Below are 23,338 nucleotides of genomic sequence, written 5' to 3'. Positions count from 1 at the left end.
CCCTTTTGAGCTGACACCATACTCTTTGTTTTATCATGTTAGGGTCCTAAGGTGACCCTATTCTCCTTTATACTTTTTCTTACACAGACCTTAAATGAATGTCTCAAATCCCTTACTCTTACCCAGTGCTGGTCAAAGCCCATTGTGAGCCCTTTTAAGATTGTGAGATGGTGGTCCTTCATAGCAGGTAGCCTCTACTATTAGACTATTAGATTCCTCCTGGATGCCTCCCTGTGGGGATTTTATGGCCACGACCATCTTGGGGGGAGACAAAGGGCTTGCTGGATTATCCCACTGTATGAGTTGGCAAGTGTGGCTGGGGAAGGGATGTATGGGCCTCACGGGTAAGACTATTGAATGAATGGTTGTGTCTAATTTTTTCAAAGATGGGTTTAACAAAATATATAGGGATGCACTCAAAAAGATAAAATCATATTATGATTAAAGTTTTTTAAACTGATAACCTATCTGAAAAAAATACAACAAATATGCAAGTGAAGCAACCTGTTCCAGTTCAAGTGTTTTTATTGTTATGCACTTCAAGTTCATTCTAGGATGTCCATAGCTTAAAATTTTCTTTCTGAATTGTACTTTTATTGTCTGCATAGGTACACCTTGGATGTCACAATTAGAACCCATGTGAATTAATTCTCAAATACACTTATTTTACAGTTGCAGGGGGCTAAGACCAAAGGCCATTCATTCCCACATCCAGACCGCCAATTTAGGACCCCCAGTTAACCTAACACACAGTTCCTTGGGATGCATGCCAGCATAAAGAGGACATACGACCTCTGCACACATGCGGTGACGGGCCTGGGATTTGAACCAAACACTCTGGAGCTGTTAAGTAGCAGCGCTATCTTATGTGTGGAGTTTTAAAATCTAATTTGTAGGAGACTTCGAAGACCTATCCCTAGATGATAATTGGAGGATGTTCTTAGCAAATATTTCTTTGTTTTAGATTTAAGTGAGAAAATCGCTTCTTTTACTGTCTGAGTTGTTTTTTCTTTTTCTACAAGTCACTGTATCATTGGATCACTGTGACATGCAGAAGGACAACATGAGGGATGTGTTTAAACAAAGAAAACATTATGGAGCAATGTATATTAAGTTTAGTTCCTGTGGAAAAATGAATATGCCAGTGTTATAACCTAATAGAATCCTCAGTAAATTAACTTAAGTGCACATCTGAATGTCAGATAAGGTTTTTAGAGCCATCTGGTGGTACTATGTCACAAGAACACTTGTTTACAAATCATATTTCATAATAAAGTATTCTCAACTTAAAAATAATGCAGCAACAGCTCTAAGAAAAGAGTAAATCGATATAAGACAGAATAAATGCTGCAAATTCCTGAAGAAAAGGGCAGAATTTTTGTAAGGAAGATGAGCAGTTGTTTTTTTCCCTTGTTGCCATTTGGACTTAGCTTGACATATCTGTATTTTCTTTATTTTGTACTTATTATTTGTCAATATGAGTTATATACACTCTTTGGCAGGCATACTGTATCACTGAAGATTTCCCTCAACATCACATATATGGTACAGTTAATAAGGTGTCCTGGATGAATGCAAATCATTGCATTCTTGTTTATTTACGTTTTATATAGAATCCAAACATTTTTAGAAATGGAGATGTAATACAGTTGTCACTTACCACTATGAAGCGAAATGTTAGCATTCAGAAGCTTGATTTTGTTTGGCTTCACTGTTGTGCTTGAGGTTTTCAGGAATTGTTTATTCAACAACTGGCCACATTACTTGTTAAGGACAGGTAATAGAATGGAATAAAATATTTTGATAACTCTTGCTCTACACGTACCCTCAGTGTTCCCTGAATGCCTTTCCATAGCATTCTCATGCATTGGACCCTCTCATAACTGGCACTCCTTCTCTCGCTCTTGAGCATCTTCCAGTAAAGCCTGCTTTTCAGACACTGATTTTGAAGCACTTTTCTCGCCTCATGTCTGCTTTTATACTATGCCTTTGAAGGCGACTCTTAGCATCTCAAACTCTCTTGCCCAGCACCTCCTCTTTTTGAACATATCAGCCAAATTGACCAATCAGAGTAAAGCCAAACTCACTAATCAGATTGCTCGGTGGGATTGGAGACACATACAGACCATAGAATTAAACTATACAGTATTTTAGCAAATATTTATGTTTGTGATATTTTCAGCAAATGATGGATATCTGATTTTTGGATTACATGGCACACGTAGTTTAAAAATTTCTAATGGACATTTTGATATTGTTTGCAGTGGTTCTCCATGAAAATGTGACATTAAATGTTTTCTTCAGCCATCACTACAAGCAATGTGGGATAAGAGATACAAAAAATATCATTTTTGAGTGGAGTATTTCTTTAAGCAACATAGAAATAGATTAGTCTTTACAGCTATCAAAATGGAACCTAATGTAAAGACTCTCTGTGGCATGAAGCTGGCTCTGCCTTCACATTGATTTTTTTTTAAACCAGATTAGAAATATCATTAGTTTTGCCTAATAAGAATTTATTACTACGCAATGAAAACCAACAAAAATGGAGGTGCTTTTAAAAATGTCAATTTAAGGAGGTGGTACACCAAGTAAAAAAGATTAAAAATGTAGTTTGATCTTATGATATTATAGAAGGAGACACTGCGCTGCCCCACGTTGACTCAGATCCCAGGCATCTGGAGTTGTAACTGCATGGATCTGAGGTGAAAAGAACCAAGACACAAACAAAAATAAAAGTGAAAAACAGTGGCTTTTTTTTTTACAAGTTTTAAAAAAATAAAATCAAATTCAAAAATCAATGACATGTCATCCAAAAAATAAACACAGATGACACACGATAAAATAAGAATACTTAGCAAGAAAAAAACAAATCATAACACTAGGACTAATCTATCAACATGACATTTCCTTCTCTTACTAAAAAGCTCAGAAAGTTTACACCACAAGGTGGTCAACAAATTTCGACTCCTTCAGATTGCTGCAGGAGTGGAGCAAGGAATCCACTACAATGTACAACCTATCCCCACCGATAAGGACGTATGCCACAATGCAGGATACACACCAGAAACCCTAAACTTAAACAAGTCCAATGCACACACATCCCCTATGCAGTCACACTTCATGCTATGTCCCTATACTTTTTACAGGGGCTCTCTTATCACTTATTAACAGTGTTGCTAAACTGCTTTTCTCTCTTCACAGCTGCGGAACTATCACAGGGATGGCAGAAGCCCCACTGAACCCGTAGCACCTGCACCATTCCTTATCGGTGCCTTTCTGCACTCCTTTTTATGACCAAGGTGGTGTTTTGTAACTATTTATAAAATAAAAGCAAAACTATAAATAGCTATGGTTTTTCTACCCAGAACTAAACCTCAAGATGCAAACCTTCAAATCTTTTGCTAAATTTTATAGCAGGGTATTAACAATGATGTTTACAAATGTGACTGGTCTGTAAGAGATATACTCTTTATTCTTCTTTGGAATTGATACCTGATGTGGTGTTCTTGGTAAAATGGTATGTTTGTATTTTGTCTAGCTTTCTTAAACACAGCTAGAATTAACAGTTAATTCAACACACATCATCTGATAAAATATGTAAACCTGGACAGCCATCTTGGCTTGCAGGTTCTTCCACTGTAAATAATGTATACTATCTTTAAGAGTATCTTTCAACAGTGAAAGGTGACTTCAGCTGCAGAATTGCTATTTTAATAAGGATTTCATTGATATGAGCTTCACCTTTGTTACACTCCAGTGCAGATCTATGCATCCCCAATGAAATCCTGATTTACCTCATTCAAAGTTTTTCTGTCATGACTAAATGTAAGAGTACATGTTGGTGGTTACAATTTATTTATATGGTCAGGAATGGACAGCCAGAGTGATAATGAACCAATGAGAAAAATGACTATTTCTTGAAAAATAAACTATTAAATTAACTAATAAATTCTGTCCTCTTGTAAAATACATTTAGTAAAATAAAAAAAAAATGTCTGAATGTGCAATCTGTGACATGGTGGTGTCTCTGTGTTTTAAAACTGACTTTTAAAACTATTGCATGCATTTTTTTCTTACATACACTCTGCTGTTTGAAGAATTCAACAAACTACATTCCCAACTCATGTGCTTCTTAAAGGTGAAAATAAGAATTTGGAAAGAGGGATGGAACTTTTAAGGTAGTGGGATTGAAAAAAAACATCAATGCAATGCAGACCTCTGCTCCAATGTGTATAAATGCTTACACGACTCCTTAAACAGGTTATTTCATTGCTTCTGCTAGCTTTAGTTCCAAATGCATTGCAATTAGTCTCTACACTTGCATTCCAAACTGCTTTTATGTATACTTGATCATGGTCTACCCCCAGAAATTCAGATTAAGAAAGATGGCCAGCAGGTATGTTTTCTTCCCCATGTTTATTTAATTTACTGAAAACATCATCATTAATACTGATAGTAGATAAACCTAAAGATTGGAGGAATAAGTTTTAACAGCAAGATGCAGTATGCTGAGGACACTGTGTTGATGGCAGAAACAACAATGCATGAGATTTCTAAATGATATTATTGAAATAGAGAAGGCCAAGCATAACAATAGCATCATATTTGGCCAGATTTGAGAGAGGACACTAAGTTGTTATCATTAAAAAAGTAGCCAATTGTTTACTATGATGTATACAGAAACAAGGAAAACTGTCTTGAATATGAGTAAACAAATTTCTATGGGTACAGGATGTTGTGATCTTTGCTAAAACATGAGATTACCACAACGGTTTCAGATACTGTACGTGTAGCTGCTGATGACTTAGTTAAAATCAGGGTGTAATATAACATTAAAATCTCTGGCTATTTTTAAGCTTTAGGGAGCTCATATTGCGAATTAACACAAGAACTTTATTAATGCATGAATTTATATCATCTAAATTCAGTACATGTATATTAGCCTAAATTAATTTAATCTGTAGCTTTAGTTTGTACCTTTTATAGCTTAGTGATCAACTCTGAAACATGAAGAGCTATGTATAGATATCAGATGTGAAGATTACTTTAGCTGTTCTTTTTGTAGCTTTCAGCAGGTTGAACTAAACAATATTTTTAATATTCTCTTCTCACGCTGTTTAAAATGGAGTAACTAAATAAATTATTTATTTTTTTCTTAAGCTTAGCATATTGGCCTGTTCATTGTAGCCTTTTAAACTTTTTAGGTAAATCGATACAAAAAGTTTTGTTCAAAGTTTAGAAGTTTACAGTCAATAACATACAGCATTTCTTATTTTTAAACAATATAATCTATTTTGAGTATTCTCCATAATCCCTGATAACAAATAAATCATCAGTCTGTGTCTTCAAGAAGAGGTGTTATCATCTCACATTCTTCAGTATTTACAATGGCCTGTGAAAGATAGGAAAACACTCTTTTTTTAGTTGCAAATATCCTCATATTTAATTAGTCATAACATAAGTTTCACAAAAAAATTATTAAAAAGTTTTAGTAAGCAAAGAAGAAATGTTACTATTCTCAAAAGCCACAGCAGATTTAATTACTACTAGCCAACCCGCGGCGTAGCATACGCCGCATAATTATTTATTGAAGTGAACACTTCCTGAACGACACAGTTGTCCAAATGGGGTGGGTTTGAGGATACGACTGTGAGTGAATGAAAAGATGGAACTCTGGAGAGAGCAACATACAATTTATTGTCCGTGACTGAAAACTGGTTTTGGCAGATACAGGCATATCGTTTTGAAAGTTTGTCCCTGTGCCTTATTAATTGTTATTGCAAAGGCCAATCTAACAGGAAATTGTCTGCATGTAAAAGTAAAAGGCAAATTTGAATCTGATAGGGTCAGGGATATCCGGGGAATAAGGACAGTTTGTGAGGTAGGAGCAGCGATAGTTTTACACTGCAGTACATTGCGGTGAATGCTGGTAACAGTCAGTCTAGTGCCATCACAGAGACTTCTTGCTGGCATGAGGTTTCTGAGAAGCATGACGACTGAACCTATTTTAATTTTGAGTTTAAGCGGAAGCATGCCAGTGGGAGTAAGACTGTTAAAGAAATTCTTCGGGGAATGAAACTTGATCTGCGGGATCATCTGTGACGATGGAGGCAACGCTGGTGAAAGTTACTTCGTCAGTAGGGATAAGTTTCAGTACTTGTTCATTAAGGTGTAGCGAGTCTTCGTTGGTGATGCTTAATATAGCTCGCGTACTGAGTTGTTCCGGAGTCACAGTTGAGAAGTCGATGTCGCCATATAGTTGCTGAACGGGATCAGAAATAAAAGGAAAACAATGTGAAGGTAATGGACATGGGAGGAGTGTTAGAGTTGGTGGGCGTGGCTCTGTCTTGCATGCATCTTGCTTGCCATGGACTTAGTGAATTATATATATAATAATAGAATGCACAGCTAAACTAAATGTAAAAACATTGAATAACACTGAGAAAACCTTTAACAACAGAGACAACTTAACACTGCAAGAATTTGCGCTATAGCGCTACGAACCGCTCGCTAAACACACTTTTTTAATGAGTTTTAAGCACAGGGAAAAAAAATGAACATTTGAAAAATCTGTAATTTAATAAACCACCAAGAAAAGTAACATTGTAACAATGCACGCTACGAACCAATCGCTGTAAACAGAAGTGAAAACAAAATCAAGCCCGGTGTATTCTTTAACTGCTTTCTCTGCCTTATGCGTCCAGCCCCCTCTCTCTCTTGTGTGTGTGTGTGTCTCTGTCTCTCTCTCTCTCTGTCTCTCTCTCTCTCTCTCTCTCGTGTGTGTGTGTGTGCGTGTGTGTCTCTCTCTTATGTGTGTGTGTGTCTCTTTCTCTCTCTCTCGTGTCTGTGTGTGTGTGTGTGTGTCTCTCTCCGGCACCTGTGTGTGTGTGTGTGTGTGTGTTTCTCTCTCTCTCTCGTTTGTGCGTACGTGTGTGTGTCTCTCTCTCTATCTCTCCGGCTCGCTCACTCGCTGCACAGGGAATGCACAGTCAGAGACTGAACACGTGCGGAAATCATCGGCACGCACGGTTGCTTAGTGAATTGTTGGCGGGCGGGGCTCTGTCTTGTGTCGTGTGTGTGTGTGTGTCTGTCTGTGTCTCTCTCTCTCTTGTGTGTGTGTCTCTCTCTCTCTCTCTCTCTCGTGTGTGTGTGTGTGTCTCTCTCTCTCTCTCTTGTGTGTGTGTGTGTGTATGTCTCTCTCTCGTGTGTGTGTGTCTCTCTCTTGCGCCTGTGTGTGTGTGTGTGTGTGTCTCTCTCGTGTGTGTGTGTGTGTCTCTCTCTCTCTTGTGTGTGTGTGTGTGTCTCTCTCTCTCTCTCGTGTGTGTGTGTGTGTGTCTCTCTCTCTCTCTCGTGTGTGTGTGTCTCTCTCTCGTGTGTGTGTGTGTGTGTGTGTGTGTGTGTGTGTGTCTGTCTCACTCTCTCTCTCTGGCTCGTTCGCTGCACAGGGAATGCACAGAGACTGAACAAGTGCGGAAATCGTCGGCGCACATGGTTGCTTAGTGAATTGTTGGTGGGCGGGGCTCTGTCTTGCATCTTGTGTGTGTGTCTCTCTCTCTCTCTCGCGTGCCTGTGTGTGTGTGGGTGTGTCTCTCTCGTGTATGTGTGTGTGTGTGTGTGTGTCACGCTCTCTCTCTCTCTCTCTGGCTTGCTCGCTGCACAGGGTCTGATCTGCAGGATTGTCGTGACAATGCTGGTGAAAGTTACTTCGTCGGTAGGGATATATTTCAGTACTTGTTCATTAAGGTGTAGCGAGTCTTCGTTGGTGCTCTGTGAGTTGGCGGGCATGGCTCTGTCATGCGTATTCCATAGTCTCTGTCTTGCATGCCATGGTCGGCTACTTAGTGAATTGTTGGTGGGTGGGGCTCTGTGAGTTGGCGGGCGTGGCTCTGTCTTGCGTGTGTCTTGCTTGCCATGGACTTAGTGAATTATATATATAGATTACAGTGGAACCTCAGGTCACGACCGTAATTCGATCGAAAACTCTGGTCGCAACCCAATTTGGTCGTGACCCGAAGTAATTTCCCCCATAGGATTGTATGTAAATACACTTAATCCGTTCCAGACCATACGAACTGTATGCAAATATATTTTTTTTAAAGATTTTTAAGCACAAAAATAGTTAGTTATACCATAGAATGCACTGTGTAATAGTAAACTAAATGTAACAACATTGAATAACACTGAGAAAACCTTGAACAGAGAAAACTAACATTGCAAGAGTTCACACTATAGCCTTACGAATCGCTCGCTGTAAACACTTTTTTTTTTAATGAGTTTTAAGCAGAGGGAAAAAAACGAACATTTGAAAAATCCTTAATTTATACAAAAACTAACCATAAACAACCAAGAAAACTAACCTTGCATGAGTCGAGTTCTGGCATGAAGGAAGTGAGGAGGAACTGGGTAGAGAGGAGATTACAGTTTTGAGGTAAAGTCTGTGATGATGCGGGTTCGCTGCATGCTCCCATCTCACTTCTGGGAGCCCTTAAACCCATCACCGTTGGTAATGTTACCAATGAGCACGACAGTGAGGCACTACAATGGAGCAAGGGGATGGTGCAAAACGTGCCAAGTGCTTTTATTAAAATTAACAAAACATTAATCAAAAACAAAGTCCAAATTAAATAAAGTGCAGTGCTTTCAGAATCCTTCAATAAATAAATAATCCCATAAAAACAGAAGTGAAGTGGAGGTTAAAATCCAATAGAAAAAAGTCTTCATTAAATACAACAAGGTTAAAACAATGCTGGAAGCAGTCTCTTTAAAAACAAGCCTGGTGCATTCTTTAACTGGTGACCCCCGCTGCCTTCTCGGCCTTACATGGCTAGTCGTCCTTCTTCTCCTTGATCGCTCAGCTGGAGCAACCGCTTCCTTCTGCCTCACCGCGTGTCAACCAAACACCCCTGCTTGGGCTCACTGTCCAGCTGCCTGCCTGCGAGCACGCGCTCGCTCTCTCGCTCACACCGGTTCTTTCCATACTGCTTCCTGCTTACTTCCTCACTCCACAACCTCCGTCTTTCTTTTCTTTTTCCTCCCTTTAGCCGCCTCGCGCTTCTATTTATGAAGAGGACGTGGCAGCTGTAGCACAGCAATTATTTATTTAAAATTGGCCTCTTGACGTGAGCTTTGGACCCACTATACCACAAAGTCACTCTGCGTGATGCGGTCCAGATCTAATTATGCAGATCCAGATCATCTGGATGACTTTGATTTATGAGGGGACAATTCCAGTTTGGCGCGAAGACGATTCTTCATGTCGTCAGTTCGCACACTTCTCAATGGTCCATGATTTTTCGGGTGATGTTCTATGTAATAAACTTAATAATTATAGCGTAATGAAAATTGCATAATTAGATCTGGACCACCCTATACTGTACAGGGAGAGACTGAACACGTGTGTAAATCACCGGGGTGTACAAACCGGAAGGGAAACGAAATAGAGCACAAAGAGTTCACAGCGAATGCACAGGGAGAGACTGAACACCTGTGGAAATCATTAGCACATACGAACCGGAAGGGAAACTGGGTTGTTCGTCACCCGAGTGTGTGGTCGTGAACAGATGCAAAAGTTTAGCAAACTTTTTGGTCGTAACCCGATTTGTACGTGTTCAGAGACGTTCATGACCCGAGGTTCCATTGTATTTTGGTTTAAGTAAAGTTAGCTGATAGTCACCAAAATTGGATACCCTTCTAGAGCAAATTTCGTATTTTAATTCAACCTGCCATCAATTCCACCAGTTTGTTCCTTATGTCATTTGTAACCTGCAGGGCAAGTATGGTGAGCCATATATGTGGCTCCTTAGAAGATAGCTTAGCATTAAAACTGGAAAACAAGGATACCCAAGAAGAAAAGGGAGAAGAAAGCTGTAAGTTTAGACCACAACCAGAAAACAAAAACCCACGGAATTACAGGAAATTTGTTGTCTTAACCTATCCTGGGGTACTTAGTTTAGTAGCACTTTTAAATCTTTGTTTTCTAAACTGTCTCTTCCATCTGAACTAGTGTGGTGCTCAGGTGTCACCTGCTGCATGGCTGCACTAGGGTCCCAGTCTGGGATCCTGAGTTGGTTTGTCATGTGGTGGGTGGGGCAATGCGCTGTATCAGCACATTCTTCTAGCCTCTCCCTCTCTCTAAAGTAGCCAATGAAATTTACATTCAGACTCTGTTGCGGGACAATGATGTGGATACTTGAGGCCCTATGTCAAATCTTGCAATGTTATTCATGCTGTTTTCTCAATCATGCTAACTCTTATACTAGAATTTAAAATATTAACCAGTGGAAATTCAACATTCAATCTGCAAGTAAATCTATTTATACATACGAAACAAAAGATTTTTTTAATAATTTCTACACAAATTCAAATTTTCAAACAGACTAATGTTGTGTACAACAAAATATATCTGAAGGAATAAATAATCTCCAATTTTTAACTTTTTGCAATAAATTGTAAACTAGAAACATATTCAAATTAAGTTCTAATAACTAAAACTGATAAAAAATATTCAGGATTGCCCTATGCTCAACTCTGCAAAATAGGTTAACATTACAAACAAAATTCAATTTATTGACTACAAGTGAGACACAGCCACTATTTCTTAAGTCACAGAATTTTAACTATGAACCTGGGGAAGGGCTACTAAGGATTTTTCTCTGAATAAATACATACAGTTGCAAAAAAGTTGGTGAACATTTTGAAATTATCTGGACTTCTTTAATTACACATAACAAATATGATTTCTAAGTCACAGTAACAGTGCACTGGCAAGGATGTTAATCACTAACAATGGATTTAGAAGAGCTGGTTCAAAAACAATATGGATGGAAATGATTTATAGCACCTACAGATGTTGGAGTCCCATATTTTCTGAATAGTCAAAGAAAATTCTAAAAATCCTATCATAATTTCAGAAATACTAAATATATGAGTTCAAATGAATGCGTCACTGCCGAATGTGTCAACTCCTGTGAAGCCAATAGACAGATTTAGAGAGCATTGAAGGTCATGAGGTCACTGGAAAGGGGTGTGAGGGGCTCCCGATATCTATGCAAAAGGACGAAGGTCTGAGTTTTTAGAGTCCTGGTGCTTCCTGTCTTGCTATATGATTGTGAGACATGGACGCTAACCAGTGACCTGAGACGAAGACTGGATCCATGGGTACCACTGGTTTGACTTTGTGTCGAATAAGTGGTTGCTCATGGAGTCCCGAATGAGGCACATTACCTGCATTGTAAGGGAGCATCAGTTACGGCACAATGGCCATGTGGCGTGACTCCCAGCGGGTGATCCAACTCATTGTTGAGGACCCCAAGTGGCTGGATCAGGCCAAGGGGACGCCCACGTAACATCTGGCTGCAGCAGATAGAGGGTCATTTCCATGTGGTGGGACTAGTCTACGTGTCTGCCTGGGGAGTTGCCAACCAGGATCCCGAGCTGTTTTGTTGTGTGGTGGGTGCAGCAATGCGATGCATTAGTGCATGCTCCCCAACCTGACCTGGAGTTCAAATGCCAGAGTCTAACATAGTTCACATCTTTATAAAGTATTTATCTAAACCGTTTTTGTTCTAGTATTTTAACTCTTGTATTCTGAAAATGAGCATATATTAATGAGAGACAGAGAGAGAGAGAGAGATATTTATGATAAGCAGTTTTTCACATCTGGATTAAGAGTGATAACTTTTTGAGTACAGATACACACTTACCATTTTGTGGTTTCTGCATTTTGATAGAGTTTTGCATCCAATAATAACTGCAGCAATAGCAACACAGGCTTGAAGAACATCAAAAACCAAGATCAATATTTCCAATGCAAATATATCTATCTAATGCAGAGAGGGATGGTAAAGAATATGTTAAAATTTACAGTTTACAGCATGGCAAACATAGATAGCACATCAAACTTAAAAAGTAATTACTACAGTAAAACTGCAATGGACTGGCTTTTCTGATACTGGGATAGCTCTGCTTACAAATTCCATTATGCATTTATATAAAACCATTTGAATTTGCTGGGTTTTTTTCCAATTCAAACCAATACAGATTACTGGTACTGAACAGTATTTGTTGCAGGGCCATAATGTGCTTTTTTGAATGTTCATTATTTGGGTCTCTTTCTTTGATTGCATTTTTTAATGTTATTTTATTGTAATCACACAACATTCCATACAAATAGATTCATTTTTACAAAAATAGGATCAAAAACAAATCAACCCCCACCCCTGAGAAAGAGAGCATGGCAGCAGAGTAAAACTTAAAGCTAGTAAAAATAAGTAAATAGATTAATTATTTTATTTTATTTTATTTATTAATTTTATTGTAATTATTCCATACAAATAGATTAATTTATAACAAAAAAGAATTGAAGACAAATCAAACCCCAACCTTGAGAAGGAGAGCTTAGCTGAAGGAGAATTGCTTAGGGCTTTTTAATAAGGCAACAATAAACAAAAGAAAGGAAGAAATATATATAGGTAAATAAAAAATGGAGAAGGGCAATAAATGCGGTAACAGTTATTTCTCTTATTCTAAAATAATATTGATTAGATCCTGCCAGGTTTTGAAAAAATTCTGTACAGATCCTCTAACTGAGAATTTGATTTTTTCCAATTTCAAATAATATAAAACATCGGTTTCCCACTGACTTATCAGAGGAGAGTTAGAGTTCTTCCAATTTAACAAAATAAGTCTGCGTGCCAAAAGTGTAGTGAATGCAATCACAGTTTGCTTGTCCTTCTCCACTTCAAGTCCGTCTGGAAGAACGCCAAACACAGCTGTTAATGGGTTAGGAGGAATTGTGACCTCAAGGCTGTCTGAAAGGCACTTAAAAATTTTGGTCTAAAATGATGTTAGTTTGGTGTAGGCCCAAAACATGTGACAAAACATGTGTGAAGCAGGTTGGATCTTGCCCTGGAAACATTTTGGACAGTTTTAAGCGAGACAGATGAGCTTGATATATAATTTTTAGTTGAATAATTCTATGCTTTGCGCATATGGAGCTCGAGTGAATTCTCTGCTTTGCTACCTTCCACTCCTTTTCTGATATATTGATTAAGAGATCTTCTTCCCAATGTCCTCTTGGGTCTTTGAAAGGTAGGGACTCTAATAAGATTTTATATAATGCAGAAATGGTGTTTAATTCCTCGAAATTAAGCAGTATTTTTTCCAGCATGGTGGAGGGTACGAGGTGAGGAAAATCGGGCAGTTTCTGTTTAACAAAATTTCTAATTTGAAGATAGTGAAAGAAATGTGTAGCTGGGAGGTTGAATTTGGAATGTAATTGTCTATATAAAGATCTCTGAGCATTTTAATCCCAAAACTTTTCCAGGTATTAAAAACTGGATATGTTTTGAAAGAGGTGATTCTCTTCCAGTGGTGCCACAGATAAAAGATTTTCCATCTTAAAATGCTTTCTAAGTTGGTTCCACATTCTGAGTGAGTAAAGCACAATAGGGTTATTAGTATATTTGCGATAACTTGCATTTATTGGAGAGCAGAGCAGGGAGTATAAAGAAGTACTACAGGATTTTACTTCTATTGCGAACCAAGCCTGTGTATGTTCATTTTTTTGTGTCCAGGTTTTTATGGCTTGTATGTTTGCTGCCCAGTAATAAAACTGAAAATTAGGTAAAGCCATGCCACCTTCTGCCTGAGGTCTTTGTAGGGTCGCTCTTCGGATACGTGGGTGTTTTGAGTTCCAAATGAATGAGGTTATTGTTGAATCTAATTGCTTAAAAAAGGATTTATTGATATATATTGGAATGTTTTGAAATAGAAAAAGAAGTTTAGCAAGGATATTCATCTTAACAACGTTAATTCTTCCGGCTAGAGTGAGATGACGGGTTGACCATCTATGCAAGTCTTGCTTAATTTTTTCCATACAGACGGCAAAATTTTGTTGATAAAGAGCTTTATGTTTACTTGTGATATTTACCCCTAGGTATTTAAACTGATCTGCTATGGTAAAAGGTAGGGTGTCCAATCTAATATTATATGCTTGTGAATTCACTAGAAAGAGTATACTTTTATTCAGATTAATTCTAAGACTAGATATCTTTTGAAATTCTGTGAGTGCTGTTAAAACTGCAGGCACAGTGTTTTCTGGGTCTGATATATATAAAACCATATCATCTGCATATAGAGAAATTTTCTGTTCCAGTCTTTCTCTGATAATCCCCTAAATAGATGACTTAATAAGTGAATAAAGATGAATGGAGAATAAAAAGAAATGGGGAGAGAATCTGCTTCCTCAGTGCTTTAAAAGCTTATTCTAAAATGTTATTGATTAGATCCTGCCAGGTTTTGAAAAAGTTCTGCACAGATCCTCTAAGTGAGAATTTGATTTTTTCCAATTTCAAATAGTATATAACATGAGTTACCCACTGACTTAGAATAGGAGAGTTAGGATTCTTCCAGTTGAGCAAGATAAGTCTACGTGTTAATAGTGTAGTAAAAGCAATTACAGTTTGTTTGTCCTTCTCCACTTTAAGCTCATCAGGGAGTACACCAAACACAGCTGTTAATGGGTCAGGAGGGATTGTGACACCAAGGCTGTCTGAAAGGCATTTAAAGATTTTGGTCCAGAATGATGTTAATTTGGTGCAGGCCCAAAACATGTGTCCCAGTGAGGCTGGAACTTGATTGCAGCATTTGCAGGTTGGATCTTGCCCTGGAAACATTTTGGATAATTTTAAATGAGATACTGTAGATGTGATCGATATATAATTTTGAGTTGAATAATTGTATACTTTGCACATATGGAGCTCGTGTGAATTCTCTGCATTGCTACCTTCCACTCCTTTTCTGAGATGTTGAGTGAGAGATCCTTTTCCCACTGTCCTCTTGGATCTTTGACAGGGAGGGACTGTAAAATGGTTTTATATATTGCAGAAATGCTGTCCGAGTCCTCGAAACTGAGCAATATTTTTTCCTGCATAGAGATAGGTAGGAGGTGAGGAAAATTCGGCAGGTTCTGTTTAACAAAGTTTCTAATTTGAAGGTAGTGAAAGAAACGTGTTGCTGGAAAGTTACATTTGGAATGTAATTGTTCATAGGATGCAAAGACGTTGTCTATGTACAGATGTCTAAGTGATTTAATCCCAAATGTTTTCCAGATATTAAAAACTGCATATGTTTGCGAGGGTTGAAAGGTAGTTCTTATGCAGAGGTGCCACAGATAAAAGATTCTCTATCTTAAAATATTTCCTACATTGGTTACATATTCTGAGTGAGTGAAGCACAATTGGGTTGTGTATTGGCGATAACTTGCATTTTGTACAAAGCAAGAAATATAAAGAAGTACTGCAGGATTTTATTTCTATTGCGGACCAAGCCTGTGTATGTTCATCTATTTGTGTCCATGTGCAGGTTTTTATAGACTGTATGTTTGGTGCCCAGTAATAAAAATTGAAAGTTAGATAGAGCCATGCCACCTTCCACCGGTCTTTGCAGGGTGGCTCTTTGGATACGTGGATGTTTTGAATTCCAAATAAATGAGGTTATGGTTGAATCTAATTTCTTAAAAAACGATTTATTGATGTATATTGGAATGTTCTGAAATAAGAAGAGAAGCTTCAGAAGGATATTCTTCTTAACAATGTTAATTCTTCCAGCTAAAGTGAGATGAAGGGCAGACCATCTATGCAAGTCTTGCTTAATTTTTTCCATACAGACAGCAAAATTTTGTTGATAAAGAGCTTTATGTTTACTTGTGATGTTTATCCCTAGGTATTTAAACTGATCTGCGATGATAGAAGGGAAGGTGTCCAATCTAATATTGTGTGCTTGAGAATTCACTGGAAAGAGCACACTTTTATTCAAATTAATTCTGAGACTAGAAATCTTTTGAAATTCTGTTAAGTGCTGTTAGGACTGCAGGCATAGTATTTTGTGGGTCTCATACATACAGTACCATATCATCTGCATATAGAGAAATTTTTGTTGAAGTCCTTCTCTGATAATCCCCTTTACCTCATAAGCATTCCGACAGTAAACTGCCAGTGGCTCAATGGCGATAGCGAAAAGTAATGGTGACAAGAGACATCCTTGTCTGGTACCATGTTCTAGTTTAAAGTAGTCTGAATTAATGTTAATACAAACTGAAGCTTCTGGATTGGTATACAGTAGTTTGATCCATGCACAAATGTTCAGACAAATATTTAAAATGACTTCCAGCTATTCAAAGGCAAATGTTAAACTAATTTTTTAATACGAGGTATAAAGCTAAAACTACCCATAGTGCAAGTTCGTTCTGATATTATACCAAAGAGGGGTATAAGGTTTTGTTCAAGGATGAAAACTGTAATACAACAGGGTCTGAAGCTGAGGGCATATGCAACACATGATAATGAACGTTAATACTTGAGGGGATCTTTCATAAGCAAGACAAAATCCTTTGCATCTGTTATAATCCAAGTTGACGGACGTGTTTGTGGAACAGTTTTAAACTGAAATAGAACATGCCTACCCCAAACTGAGAAAAAGTGTATTTTTCTCTAAGGGTGACTCACTTATCTGAAACTCTAATGAAAAGATTTTGTTCTCAACGTTACTAATGGGTGAATTCTGCAAAACATTAGTACATCCTTGACATCAATTAATTTCTTTAACAACAGTGAAATTCCACAATAAAATCTAGGTACTCAATAAATTAGTAAGATCAAAACTTATATAATGGTCTTTTTGGGTAAAGTTTGTACACTAGTTGGTGTAGAGAGGTGTGATTGATTAAAATGCTTTGGACTTAAATATATGATCTATATTGAAGCTGGATTCTCTTGCATTATACAACTGGAGTTTTACTGAAATTTTAGTAATTGGTGAACATGGAAGCACAGTGTAAAACATATAGCGAGAAGGGAATACAATATCTTTCCCATAGTGACCTATGCTGGTATACAGTAGCTTCACAGCTGTTGACTCATCCCAGAGTCTGTTTAACAGAGGCATTGAAAGATTGGCCAAAAAAAAAAAAAAAGAGACAACATCTAATTTAGGTTACTAACATTAAGACATTTTGATATGTTGTAGAAGAACTGTCATCATTAGAACATCCTCTTTACTTGTCCCTACTCAGTTACTCAGTTTTAATTACCTTGTTAAAATTTTCAAACAAGGATGCCTAAGTTCTACATCAGAAAGCTCAATCTCATGCACTTGAACACTGAGGACTGGTATGAATATTCAAATGTTTACAACTGAAAATGAGAACACATACAAAAACAAATTTGTACTTACTTTATTTTTTTTCATAATATCTACACAGGCTTTTTGTATATCTTCATAAATAATCCATTCCTTATCGTTATAGCAAGGGCAATATTCATTTTTTAGGTCCACAAAACATTGACTCCATTGCCTGTAGCTTACATTAATAGCTGCATAAACAATTGCTGTGATAGCACATACTGTGCTTATAACGTTCAAGAATACTGATAAAAAAGCCTGTAAAAATAAGAAAAAAATACTATAATATTTATATTCTGATTGCAGTGACCAAGAATTACGTTTGCTTGTTAAGTCATTGCAAACTTGGCAAAGGGCCATGAAGGCAGCCTAATAGCTGAACACATTGATTTACACAATACAATGTTTATGAGGAATAACAATAGAAATGTACTTTTAGGCAGATAATGATAACGGTTTGGATAGAATTCTACAGATACAAAATTTGTGAGCTATTTAATTTTCATTAATTTTACTGTCAATTATAACAAAAGTGTTACGAATTCCTTCTTTTTTGATACAAATGAGGGCCTAAGGAGATTATCTGAAACTCTTATAATAGCTTTTCATTCTAATCATTTACAAAATGTAACATTCCCTGTATTATTCTGTAGGCCAATTATGTTTTTTGTTTAGTTTTATAAAGAAAGTCAGCAGATGGACTGAAAATGTCATCTTTGTGATTGGTCAGCTACAACACCACACTATAACCTATAACAAAGTATTGAAAAATAATACAAGATGGTGTTAAAAATGTGTTCGTAGTAAACAAGTATTATGCTTTCTGACAATTTCTGACCTATGTGCAACATAAAGAAGTGAGTTTGAAAGCTATCACTTTGCTCTCATTTGCCTATTTCGATTATGGTCAAGATAGACATTTACACAATATAACATACAAAAAATATAGCGTACTCACTGTGCATGGATTGCAGAATTTACTAGCCAAGAGACAGAAACCTCCTATTAATATAAACTGTAAAAAAATAATTCGGAATTAGGATAAAAAATGAATTCTTTTAATTTCATTTAAGTAATGTTAGATATTTAAACTATCCATCCATCCATTATCCAACCCGCTATATCCTAACACAGGGTCATGGGGGTCTGCTGGAGCCAATCCCAGCCGACACAGGGTGTAAGGCAGGAACAAACCCTGTGCAGTGCGCCAGCCCACCGCAGATATTGAAACCTCCCCTTATAATATGTTTGCAGCAGACTGCAAATTTTTCTAAAGTAAAGCATAAACTAAAGAAATATTTTTATCTGTTAATTATCCTGTGCTGTTTTTAGCGACTGCCAAGATAAATTTTTACTGTAATGTTTTCATGGAGAATGGAGATAACAAAGGTGTTGATACATTGGACTTAAAATGGGGGCATTCCAGGGTCTGTACTGAAATGCACCAAACAATATTAAAACATCTATGAAAAAATACTGAAAGTTACTTTCACTGAATGCAAGTTACTCTTATATAGTCCATGTCAATTACCCAGTCCTATCCTCACAATGTACCAAACACATGCATTTTTGCTAAAATATTGTGAAATAAATACTTCCGGGAAAATCAGAATAGTCCACAAAAATTGAATTATATTCATGCGTCATCAAGCTTTTGAATCAAGATCTGCCTCCCTAATCATTCATTTCTTAAGAGCCTGTTCTTAAAGGCATCATCGGGATCAAATAAATCTAGGATAATGGGATATTAGAGGGATCATTATGGAAAAAAACAACATATTGTCAACAAAATGGAAAATAAAAAATAAAAAACAAAGTTACATAAGAGTTGAAATCATTCCAGTTTACATATAAATCACTAGTTCATGTGAAAGATTAAAATATAAGTGAAACAAGAAACCTTGTCTGGTAACTTTATACATCCAAAAGATGCACATGTTCACCTAAATTGGAAAAAAGGACTGCTAAGGCTGAAAGACACAATATTTTAATCATATTAGTTTACTCTTCACCAAAAGTAGAGTTTAGAGTTAGCTAAACATGATACAGTAGGGGTAATACAAATAATAATTAGGAGGAACTGGACGTTACCTACAGAATGGTTATATTAATTTAAACCTGATTAGGATGAATCAACTATTGGATAACCAACTGCAAATGCTATATGACACACCACTGGCATCAGAATTAATTGTAACAATCAAAGCAAACTTTACTTTGCTTTAAAATAAAGTAATCAACACCAAACTCACTGAACAGTTATTTATCTTGAACAGAATTATTCATATGAAGCCCTTCTAATTGTAGAAATATAGAAGAATGCACTACACCTCTACAGTCCAAGTGGATATACTCTAGTAGGCTTACATCAGGACACCGTATCACACCTTGGTATTTTAAAGATGTTATTTAGTTTAGATGTTGTACAGTATGTGTAATCAGTAACGCATATTCCAGATCTTCCCCATGGGGGCATACACACTCTAAGGATGGGTCACATGACTCAAGTACAGAGATCTTTTACTGAAGATAGTGGGCCAAAGCAAAGTTACAAATGGTCCTCTTCACAAAAGTAAAACTGCAAAATCACGTATTTCTGATCTGAAAAAGGGAAACTAGAAAGAGACACATTCCTGACTAAGGAAACAAACAACTGAGAAATGCAAATATAAGAGTATTTGGAATGGAAGTGACACTTGAGAAAAGTATGAAAAGCCATGGAATACAACAGCTGAAAAGAACCTGCCAGAGTTATGAAGAAAAAAAAAAGGAAAAAAAAAACATTTAAAGAGTGAACAGAGTCTGGAGTAGGATGGTGAAAGAGAATCACAAATTTGAATCCAATAAAGGATTCACATGGGAATTTGTGACCATACTGAGGATAACTTCATCGCGTGTCAAATTCAAAATATCATTGGCTAAGTAAAGCAGGAAAGAGAACTGATATGAGGTTGGAGAATAAACTAAGCAGACTGCTAACTTCTCAACTCCTATCTTAACTAGCAAATTGCAAAACCTGCAGGAGTCCCCAAACAAAGAGCCAAATGTATTATGAAATAGGCAGATTTTGACCGGGTATCTTTTAGGGAAATAGTGTGTGTTAATAAAGTGGCACAGGAGGCCCAACTTTCTTCAGGATCTTGTATAATTGGATGGAGAATCTGGTAACTCTAAGGTGGTCACCTTAAAACCAGATCCCGGGAAGATTGCTGTAATTTTAGTGGGAGGCTCCATCATTAGGGTGACTGAGACTTGTTTGCTCCATGGACAGTCAGTCTTGCCTAATGTGCTATCTTCCTGGCACACAGGGAGAAGATCTCCATTGAAGGATGGATAGGTTTGTGGCCAGAGCGACTGGTGGATCTTGTTGTCATTGCCCACAATTGAACAAATTACACACATAAGGGCAGACTGTCACCTCTGCAATACCAATTTAAAGAATAACAGAACATTAAAAGACCAACTTAAAATGGGCAATTAATTAAAAATTGCTTGCCTCAGTACTGTAAGTATCAAGAACAAAACAAGTGAATTGGAGTTATAATTATGTGCAGCTACTATATGTACTATATAATATCATAGCAATGAAAGAAGCCAGGTTAAACACAAGAGACAGACATGAGAATAAAATAGGCAATTACACATTTTTGGGAAGATATGCCAAATTGAAAAAAGGGGAGTTATTATTTATTTAAAAGAAAATGTGTCATTTCAAGTGGGTAATTCATCCAAAATATAGAACCAATGTAGAAAAAAACTTTAAAAATTGCCACTGTTGTCTGTTATAGGTCAGTTTTGCATTTGAGTTCTCCCTTGATTACACAATATTTAATTCATGCATGCAATTTTGTATCCCAACTTTTAGGGATCCATTTATTGAAAAAGTTTTTGATGAATTTGTGCAAAACACACTGTAGCACTGATGAAAACTGTACACCAGACACACCTTAATAGATTAAATTCCTCTAGAATATAGAAGAGATTGTATCCTAATTGTGAACAATATAATGCAGCTTTGCCCTTGCTAGGATATGTATGATGATTTCGTATTTATCAGATAGTGTTTGATTTACTATCATCCCAAATTCTCACAGCAAAACCTAGGAGTCATTGTCATTTCGTACACTACATTGTTAACTCATCAGCTGATCTTGCTTAAATGAACACTCCGTAACATAATGGGAAAAATTATATCTTATAGTGTTTAAAGCTAGAAAAAAAAATACTAATTGTCTTTGTGAGGAATTCTGCAGATCTTCAAAGTTTGGCAAAATTCATTCAAGTTATTTTAAAATAAGTCTGCCATGCCTTTGACAACATTTCTGCTAAACTCATATTGTTTTAATGAATATAGGGATGCAGGACACAATTTTTAAATTACTAATTATCACTCTGTTTTGGGTAAGGATGGATTGTTTTTTGTGGTTTAAGATTAAAGAATTTTAATGATTTCTGTGACATTTGGGGATGGTTGTATTTCTGATTTTTGTTGTTTTTTCATTTTTCTTTATAGCAATGTGTGCTTGATTTTTATGACGCTTTTCTTGCAATATATTTATTTGAAAATTAATACAATTTCTAATATAAAAAGAAACTTGCAAGTACAGTAGAAGTCATAATGGACTCTTTATTATCTATATCCATACTTATTATAAAATTTATTAAGAAGGTAATTAGAATATTAGGTTGCACAGCACAATGTGTGGAGTAAGGGAACAGGAGGTTGTGATTAAGCTACATAATGCACATATTTTACCTCATCTAGGGTTATGTGTTTTAACGTCTAAATTACAAAAAAAAATATAAATGAACCATGTCCAGGACTGTGAGGTAATGAGCAATTAGGGAACAAGAGTTGAACCTTTTAATTTTAAGCAAACAATGCACATATTATACCTCATCTAGGGTTGTGTGTTTTAATGTCTACATTACAAAAAAATATATAAATAAATAAAAAGAGCATCTAAACCATGTCCAGGACTGTGAGGTAATGAGCGATTAGGGAACAGGAATTGAACCTTTTAATTTTAAGCAAACAAAGTTAAGAGCTGACATGATTAAGTGATTTTAATTTTGAAAGGAAGAATCTATTTTAAAATAACAGCTGGGATTCACTGTACTAATTCAGCAAAAACACAGAGTCAAATATAACAACTACTGTACTTACAGTAAGAGTAAATGTAGCTCACATATTAGAAAGTGTTTCTTCACACAAAGTACTACAAACACAAGGGATAAATAAGCAAGTACTGAAGTAGAAAGTGGTATCTCAAGGACTATCAAAACTTGACTTATTTTGGAGAAATTAGGTGAATAGAACTGGCAAGGTTTGAGGGGTTAAATGGCCTGCTCTCAATCAAAATGGTTCTGCTTTTATGAACATATGAGAGAATAATTTGGAGGTAACAACGGTTAAGTATTTCAGTATGTTTTCCATATTAAAATATAGCATCCATCTTAGAAGTATAAACGGTTAATAAATGTCAGAAACTTGTTCAAGTGTATCAGAAAAACTGATAGGTCAAGTGAATAACAAAGACAAGAATGTGCCAGGAGAAGGTTGACGCCAAATGTACTAAGAGATCAGCAAATGTCCCGTAAACAACAAAACTCGACAGTTGTCACATACACAGAGACTTCAAGGGTAATATCTAAGCTAAAAGATATAAGAAGAACAAGAGTATGACAAAATAGATTTGTAATTCAATAAGTTATTTGAGTGTAAGACAACAAACCAATCAGAGTAAACATATCCACTGATTGGCACTGTTATGTAAATAATAGGTAGATATCTACTGCAAACAACCTCTAGATACATAAAAAATAGCTTATAACTAGTCTTTTTCATGGTTCAAAGTTCTTTAAATTTTGGAACACAGAAAAAAATGCAGAACAAAGTGGAAACTACCAATAAATATAGCAGTACTTCATAACAGCAACATATAGGATATACTGTTTATGTGAAGTAAATCTATGTAGCTCTGGACTCCGGGGAGTCTTATTGATCACCACAGTAGTACAGATGCCAACTCTAACTCCAAAAACTACAGAGGGTCTAAAGTTCCATCACAACCCCCTGACTGTAAAAGCTGTCCTTTGTTACTTTTTAGAAAGATGAGCAGAACAGGGAAAAGTAAGCCAGAATACAAATAAT

The 23,338-nt window shown here is 36.5% G+C and overlaps 1 protein-coding gene across 3 annotated transcripts in view; it reads right to left on the bottom strand.

Moving 5' to 3' along the window:
• Positions 1-4,400: 4,400 nt before the first annotated feature.
• The window catches only part of LOC114646133 (membrane-spanning 4-domains subfamily A member 4A-like), a 34,987-nt gene continuing 16,049 nt past the window's right edge, over positions 4,401-23,338 (bottom strand). For 2 of the 3 annotated variants that reach the window (XM_028794138.2, XM_028794139.2), the window contains exons 4-7: positions 18,143-18,199; positions 17,236-17,442; positions 11,706-11,825; positions 4,401-5,395 (exon numbers count right to left, since the gene is read on the bottom strand). In XM_028794138.2, coding sequence (XP_028649971.2) covers positions 5,336-5,395; positions 11,706-11,825; positions 17,236-17,442; positions 18,143-18,199 — 444 coding nt within the window. In that variant the 3' untranslated portion in view covers positions 4,401-5,335. The remainder of the gene's footprint in view (positions 5,396-11,705; positions 11,826-17,235; positions 17,443-18,142; positions 18,200-23,338) is intronic. The other variant, XM_028794140.2, reaches the window with a different exon arrangement.

Source organism: Erpetoichthys calabaricus, chromosome 2 (assembly GCF_900747795.2).
Source record: "Erpetoichthys calabaricus chromosome 2, fErpCal1.3, whole genome shotgun sequence".
NCBI lineage: Eukaryota > Metazoa > Chordata > Cladistia > Polypteriformes > Polypteridae > Erpetoichthys > Erpetoichthys calabaricus.
The sequence above is the reverse complement of the archived record's forward strand: the minus strand, read 5'-3'. Positions and strand labels throughout refer to the sequence as shown.